The sequence below is a fragment of the Trichosurus vulpecula genome, chromosome 6 (genome assembly GCF_011100635.1).
Source record: "Trichosurus vulpecula isolate mTriVul1 chromosome 6, mTriVul1.pri, whole genome shotgun sequence".
In the NCBI taxonomy this organism is placed as follows: domain Eukaryota; kingdom Metazoa; phylum Chordata; class Mammalia; order Diprotodontia; family Phalangeridae; genus Trichosurus; species Trichosurus vulpecula.
In genome coordinates, this window is record NC_050578.1 from 162973214 (window position 1) to 162981634 (window position 8421).

Here is an 8421-nt window from a genome sequence, read left to right on the forward strand (position 1 = left end):
GAACTTCTCTGCCGGCCTGCTGCATTTCCACAGAGCTTTCCAAAGAGGATACTTATAGGCAAGTATCAAGGAGATATCTCAAAGGGAAAATTTTGGAATAAGTTTCTGAAGAAGGGTTGGGCAGCAGGTTGGAGTGCTTGACACAGTACCTGGAACATAGCAAGCACTTAATAAATGTTTCTTGAATGAATGAGTGGAGAGAAGGAAGCAATAGATGGAGGAAATGGCTGCTGATTTAGAATTCATGCCATGGTGCACATAGGTTATTAGGCATTAAGATTTCTTCCCCCTCCTGCCATTGTCAGACTGTGGGCTTTAATCAGGCAGAACCAGAGCAGCCCAAGAAGGCTGCATAATTACTGCTAATGCTGGCCTTTGGACTCCATTTGCCTCACCAAACTTGGTGCCTTTTGGTGATTAGAACTTCATCTGAAGATACCCAAAGACTCCATGTTACAAGGTGAGTAACATGGATGCCACATAAGCCCTTCTCAAAAAAACATTTCTCATTCACTTGATCAGATGCTGGGTTGTTAGGAAGAGCATGAAACTGTGATAAAAAAAAATTTTTCCTCCACAGAGGAGGGGAAACAAAAGTTGAGAGTATTTGCTGATTGTCCCTCTTTTAGGCATCTAGGTTGTGCAGTGGATAGAGTGTTTAACTTGAAATCAAGGAGATATGATTTCAAATCTCTGTCTCAATGTTTACTAGCTATGTGACCCTGAGGCAGTTCTTTAACCTCCCTCAGCCTCAATTTCCTCATATGTAAAATGTGGATGACAATAGTACCTACCTCATAGGTTTGCTGTAAGGGTAAAATGAGATAACGTATATAAAGTACTTCGCAAATCTTAAAGCACTATATAAATTTCAGTTATTATTATTTTAACCTACATCTTAAGTTATCCATTTCATCATTACAATGCATGTGATTAATTACTGGCTGGTTGTGGAAAAGAAATTCCGTCAATGAGAGATTAATTTGATTACAGAAGAACTCAAATCCAGTTTAGACCAAAGTACCAGAATGACCCTATTACATTTTTAAAAAATTTATTGGTTTTACTTTACTAGCAGTAAAGTTTTTAAAGTTGTATGTTTATTTCAGAGGGGACAGGATAAAGGGAAACATTATAGACTTGTATCTTCTCCTGTAGGAGATTAGATTAAAAAGAACCCAGGATAGAAGAAAGGATGGTATAAATGAATAGCAAAAAGAAGAGACAGACCAAATCTGAAGAACTCTTTTCTGGAAGAAAAAAGGCCATGGCAGCCAACCAGGTCATAAGTATTGCTGGATCTAAAAACTAGCAGGCTACTCCCTGTGGTACTATATCTGTATGATTTTACTTTATTGCTGCCAACAGGCCATGCCATAAAATGAATACTCACATGAATGTTATTTGTAAGCAAAGTGCCTAAAACAATTTTCCCTATTTCTATCTTCCCACAACATAATCATATCCCTTCTATCCCCTAAGCTTAGGTTATTTATTTATTTGTTTGTTTTGAGATTGAGGAAAGATTAGAACACAATGTCTGTTTCCATTAACTGTAAAAACTGAAGTAACAAGATAAACTCCCAACTGAGAAAATATATTTTAGAAGTTGGCATTAGTGATTTACAGTAATGAAATGAAGACTAGATCAGGTAAAATTGCTGTATAATAGGAAAAAAATCTGATTTGCAAGAAACTTCTGCACAGTAACAGGAATCAAATCCTATAAGCTTATGGAAGCATGGGAAGCTTATTCTTTTGTTTAAAGGAAGATCTTCATTTCATAGCAGGTACTATAAAGTATTTCTTACCAAAAAAATCGAACATGAGTAATACATGGATCTTTCAATTAATAAGTCCCCTGGGGCCATTTCTTATGTACTCGGCCTGGATATGGACAGGGTTGAGGAAGTTCTGATATCTTGGTTGTTGGGCCATATTGGTAGCAACTGAGAAGACAAAAAAAAAAAAACTCTGCACTATAGGGATAATCAACAATCAGGAAAGGAATGAAGACAGAGACAAATAGAAGGCAGCAGAAAGCAGAGATGACAGGCATCAGATGGACTGCTGGGCTCCCCATGGTCCTCCCTCCTCAGGCTTGCTCCAGATACTGCCTTTAATTGGTTCTCTAGAGTCATGGTCTAGGGCGTCAATAGGGAAATTTTTAGGGTTAAAGTGCAGGCTTTGACTGTCTGACTGCTTGCCACTCATCCAGAAAAACTCATCTGACTTTTCAGCAGGGTCCTTTCCTTCCCTATTGTCCTAATATAGGGTTTAGCTGTTATTTGCACCCCCACCCCATCCTCCAACATCCTGTTATTCTTCCCTGCAGAAAACAATTCTATTTTCTCTGACTTGGGTGGAATTGATGTTGCTAACCCTTACAGTGTTGGACAGTATAGCACAGCCAGGTAGCCACTTCATTTCTCTCTTTGAGGTTCTGTGATCTAGATCTAGAAGAGACAGAAGATAGTTCCTAGTTGGATGAGATGGTAATGCGCTTGAGGCTGTGAAACTTATGTATTAAGAAAAGAGGCTGTCATAGTGCAAAGTGAACTGGCTCTGCGGAAGTCAGAGGATCTGTGTTCAAATCCTGTCATTTATTACCTCTATAGTCAACTAAGGTCTCAGGCTGCTATTTCCTTATTTACAAAATACAAAGTTAGATCAGATGACTTCTAAGGTCATTCCAAGTTTTAAATCTATGACCTGATGATACAGTGAAATTTCTGGAGACTTCTAGAAAAAAGTCAGGCAGTCAATTAGCATTTATTAAGGTGCCTGGTACTGTGCTAAGTGGTTGAGATATGAAGAGAGGCAAAAGACAGTCCCTCTTCTCTAATGGGAGAGACAACATGAAAATAACTATATACAAACAAGATATAGACTGGGTAAATTGAAGATAATCAATAGAAGGAAGACCCTAAGCATTTAAGGGGGCTTGGGAAAGGCTTCATGTAGCAGATGAGACATTGACTGAGACTTAAAGGAAGCAACGGAAGCCAGGAAGTGGGATCAAGGTGAAAGTTGGAGGCATAGGTGGCAGCCAGTGAAAATGCTCATACTCAGGGGATAGTGGAATGTCACCAGATTGCAGAAAATGGGGGGAAGATGGGGAGGAAATTGGGGGGTGGGAAGACAGAGATAAGGTGTAAGACTGGAAAAGTAGAAAGGAATCAGGTTATGGAGGCCTTATAGGTCAAACAAGAATTTATGCTTGATCCTAGAAGCAATAGAGAGCCACTGGAGTTGATTGAATATGGGAATGGCATGGTCAGACTTGCACCTTATAAAAATCTTTTGACATTTGAGTTGGGAGAGGGGAGAGACTTTTAACAAGGAAACCAACCAGTAGGTTGTTGCAGTGCTCTAGTCATGAGGTGATAAGGATATGCACTAGGGCAGTGAGAGTGTCAGGAAAGAGAAGGGAGCTTATAAAGAAGGTATCATGAAGTTAGAAAACACAAGACTTAGCAATTAATTGGATATAATGATGGTGTAGTAGGGGGGGTCAGGGTAAGAGGAACTAAGGAACAGAAGATGATACCTAAGTCAAGATCCCTAATGACTAGAAGGATGGTGACACCTTTGACAGTAATAGGGGAGTTAGGATAAAGGAGTGGGGTAGGGAAGCAGGGGAGGGTGGGTAGAGACAATAATGAGTTTGCTAGAATGAGAGAAAGAAAGAACAGAAGTGTTACAGTGTAGTTAAAATTCTGTATATTCTTGATTGATTGAAGTAGAAGACAAGTTGACCTTTCAATAAATTCTATGATTATAGAACATGCCAACCTCCTGATAATTCTATTAAGGAAGAAAAAGATGCAGCGGAAAAGAATAGCACTTCATTTATTTGGAATTTTAGGAACATAAGTGTATTTCACATAACTCAAGCTTAACACATCAGTTTAATTCAATAAATATTTGTTAAAATGGGGACACCACCAAGGACACAAAGTTTAAATAAATCCTGTCCCTGATCTCATGAAACTTATAAGGTAGTTGGAAATATGAAACAAACACATGTGACTATAATATACAATAATACATACATAGTAAGTGCATTCAAAATAGACACAAGGTGATTTGGGAAGGAAGGCTCTTAACATTTAGGATTTTTAAAAAATCACATATCTACTGTATGGTGGAGCAATGACTTGAATCTGTCTTCTCAGTTCTAATCCAGTGTTTTTCCACTATGCTGTGCTATCTTCCCATGCTAAATGGAAATGCAAATCAAATATATTTTATGCTCCTCTGCTTCTTTAAACAGAGTATATTGAACACAATTTAATTTTATCTTGATGAATCTGGTTCATCATTAAAAACATCTGTTGTACTTTAGGTAGGGAATTGATATGCTAGAAAGTGTTCAAAGGAGGGCAACCAAGACGGTAAAGGGCCTGGAGTTGATGCCTTATGAAGACTGAAGGAAGTGGAGCCATGTAACCTAGGCAAGAGAATACTGATAGGGATATGAGAGGTCTTTGCAAGGCCATGATGAGGGATTACACTTTTGCTGTCTGCCTCCAGGGAGGACTAATAGTAGTGGGTGGAAATTTCATTGATAGAGTTAGGTTTGATATAAAGAAAAACTAGAGCTGTCCAAAAACAGGAAGGGTTGTCTCGTGTGGTAGTGAGGTCCCCTTAATTGGAGATCTTCAAGCAAAGGCTGGATGAGCATTTGTTGAATAGGTTATAACAAGGAGTCCTTTTCTGTATCAGTCAGATTAGATACTGTTTGAAGTCTCCTCCAAATCACAGATTCTGAGATTCTACAATACACTAATAATATGCAGCATAATCCTGCCTCAATTTTTCAGTTATCATTTCTTAATGCTTCCAACATGCCTCTTTCATCCTGCTTCTAATTTTCTAGTTTACTCTGTTGTAGGTTAGATAATCAAATAATCACTTTGTTGGAATTATATCTTAACTGAGTTAGTCAGTAAAGTTCTGAATGTGTCTTCATGCTCTGAATGAGGGCCTTTGAGGGAACTGAGGGAATTAGAATTCCAAGTGATAGTGGGAATTGAGTGAACCACATTGACTCAATCTTGTGATTCAATTCTAGAGTTAGCTCAGTTCCCTTTCTATCCAGTTATGGGTCTAGTCCAAGTTCTGTCTTGTGAAAAACTTTAATTATGGGAACTCTGTAAAAAGCTTTATTGCATTGTTTGAACCTAGCCTTGCATAGCTAGGAAGTTGGACCGCTTTCTACCTCCTGCTTAGAAACCAAGGGTGAGGAACTTGTGGCCTCAAGGTGGTAGTCAAAAGCAAAACTCTGTTGAGGAGTGGAAGGGAGAAATAAAAGCATAAACAGTGGGGAAATAGGATGGAGAAAAAGACACAGATAGTAATCATAACTGTGAATGGGATAAACTCTCCCATAAAACAGAAGCAGAGAGCACACAGATAGTAATCATAACTGTGAATGGGATAAACTCTCCCATAAAACAGAAGCAGAGAGCAGAATGGATTGAAAACCATAATCCTGCAATATGCTGTCTACAAGAAACACATTTGAAACAGGGGGATACACACAAGGTAAAGGTAAAAGGCTTGAGTACAATATATTGTGCTTCAACTAAAGTAAAAAAAAGCAAGGGTGGAGCAGCAACCGGGCTAACAAGAGTAGCAGCAGCAGCAGTGCCCGCAGCTCAGGCAAGGGGGCGGTGTCGGCGTCAGCGGAGCAGGTGGTTGCTGGCTTAAACCGCCTTCGGCAGGAACAGAGAGGCCTGGCATCCAAAGCAGCTGAGCTGGAAATGGAGTTGAATGAGCACAGCCTAGTGATAGATACGGTGAGAGAAGTGGACCCAACCCGGAAGTGCTATCCTATGGTTGGCGGGATTCTGGTGGAGCAAACTGTCAAAGAGGTGCTACCTGCCTTGGAGGGTAACAAGGAGCAGATTCAAAAGATCATTGAGACACTGATCCAGCAGCTGACTCAAGCAAAGGGAAGGGAGTTGAATGACTTCACGGAGAAGAAACATGATATTCGGCTAATGGGTGAGGATGAGAAGCCAGCAGCCAAGGACAATGGGGAAGGGTCTGGGGTCAAGGCCAGTTCAGCTGGTGTGCTGGTCTCCTAAAAATCAAGACCTCTGTCACGTTTTTCTCCCATGCCTCTTAAACATACCCTTTATTATTATTTTTCTTTGTTGCTGCTCTTGTAATATTTTTGTTAAATAAATGGTTTGGTCTCAATGCCCCCCCCAAAAAAAGCAGGGGTAGCAATACTAATCTCAGACAAAGCAGAAGCAAAGATAGATCTAATTAAAAGAGATAAGGGAGGACACTATATCCTGTTGAAAGGCACCATAAACAATGAAGCAATATAATTTTTAATATATATATACACCAAGTGGTATAGCATGCAAATTCTTAGAGGAGAGGTTAAGGGAGTTACAGGAAGAAATAGACAGCAAAACTATAATGATGGGGGACCTCAACCTCCCCCACTCTCAACTTGATAAATCTAGCCTCAAAATAAACAATAAAGAAGTTAAGGAGGTGAACGGGATTTTAGAAAAGGCTGATATGATAGACCTCTGGAGAAAACTGAATGGGGATAAAAAGGAATACACTTTTTTTCTCAGCAGTACATGGTACATACTCAAAAACTGACATGTATTAGGGCATAAAAACCTCACAATCCAGTGCAGAAAGTCAGAAGTAGTCAAACATCCTTTTCAGATCATGATGTAATAAAAATTATTTGTAATAAAGAACTATGGAAAAATAAACCAAAAATTAATTGGAAACTAAATAATCTAATTCTAAAGAATGAGTGGGCCAAAGAATAAATCATAGAAACAATAACTTCATTCAAGAGAATGACAATAATGAGACAACATACCAAAACTTATGGGATGAAACAAAAGTAGTTCTTGCGGGAAGTTTTATATCTCTAAATGCTTACATGAATAAAATAGAGAAAAAAGAGATCAATGAATTGGGCATGAAACTAAAAAAGCTAGAAAAAGAACAAATTGGAAATCCCAAATTAAATACCAAATTAGAAATACTGAAAAGCAAAAGAGAGATTAATAAAATTGAAATCAAGAAAACTATTAAATTAATAAATAAAACCAAGAGCTGGTTTTATGAAAAAAAACAATAAAATTGATAAACCCTTTGTCCATTTGATTTAAAAAAAAAAAGTAGGAGGCAGCTAGGTGGTGCAGTGAGTAGAGCACCGACACTGGAGTCAGGAGGACCTGAATTCAAATACAGACTCAAACACTTGACACATTTACTAACTGTGTGATCTTGGGCAAGTCACTTAACCTCAATTGCCCTGCCCCCCCCAAGAAAAAGAAAGTAGAAAACTAAATTAACAGTATTTAAAATGAAAAGGGTAAATTCACCTCCAATGAAGAAGAAATTAAAACAATAATTAGGAATTATTTGCCCAATTGTATGACCATAAATTTGACAACCTTAGGATGGATGAATATTTACAAAAATATAAATTGCCCAGGTTAACAGAAGAGTAAATAAAATACCTAAATAACCCCATCTCAGAATAAGAAATTGAGCAAGCCATCAATGAACACTCTGGGAAAAAATCTCCAGGGCCAGATGGTTTTACATGTGAATTCTATCAAACATTTAAAGAACAATTAAATCCTATACTTTATAGACTATTTGGGAAAATAGGTGACACAAATGACACAAATATGGTACTAATTCCCAAACCAGGAAGAACCAAAACAGAGAAAGAAAATTATAGATCAATTTCCCTAATGAATACTGATGCAAAAATTTTAAATAAAATATTAGCAAAAAGAATGCAGCAACTTATCATGAGAATAATACAATACAACCAGGTAGGATTTATTCCAGGAATGCAAGGCTGGTTCAATATTAGGAACAACAACAAAACTAACAGAAACCATATGATCATCTCAATAGATGCAGAAAAAATTTTCAAAAAAATACAACACCCATTCCTATTAAAAATGCTACAAAGCATAGGAATGAATGGAGCCTTCCTTAAAATTATAAATAGCATCTACCTAAAACCATCTACAAGCATTATTTGTAATGGGGATAAGCTAGATGCATTGCCAATAAGATCAGGGATGAAACAAGGATGTCCATTATCACTCCTACTATTCAATTTGGTACTAGAAACTTTAGCTGTAGCAATAAGACAAGAAAAAGAAATTGAATGAATTAGAAGAGGCAAAGAAGAAACTAAATTATCACTTTTTGCAGATGATATGATGATTTACTTAGAGAATCCTGGAGAATCAAGTAAAAAACTACTTCAAATAATAAACAACTTTAGCAAAGTTGCAGGATATAAAATAAACCCACATAAATCCTTGGCATTCCTATACATTACTAATAAAGCCCAACAGCAAGAGATAGAAAGAGAAATTCCCATTTAAAGTTACTGTAGATGCTGTA

The 8421-nt window shown here is 37.7% G+C and overlaps 1 protein-coding gene across 1 annotated transcript; it reads left to right on the plus strand.

The window, feature by feature from the left end:
* Positions 1-365: 365 nt before the first annotated feature.
* On the plus strand, positions 366-6095 carry LOC118854826 (prefoldin subunit 2-like). The gene is made up of 2 exons (XM_036765052.1): positions 366-460; positions 5597-6095. The coding sequence occupies exons 1-2, from the start codon at positions 366-368 to the stop codon at positions 6093-6095; spliced, it is 594 nt and encodes a 197-aa protein (XP_036620947.1).
* Positions 6096-8421: the final 2326 nt, after the last annotated feature.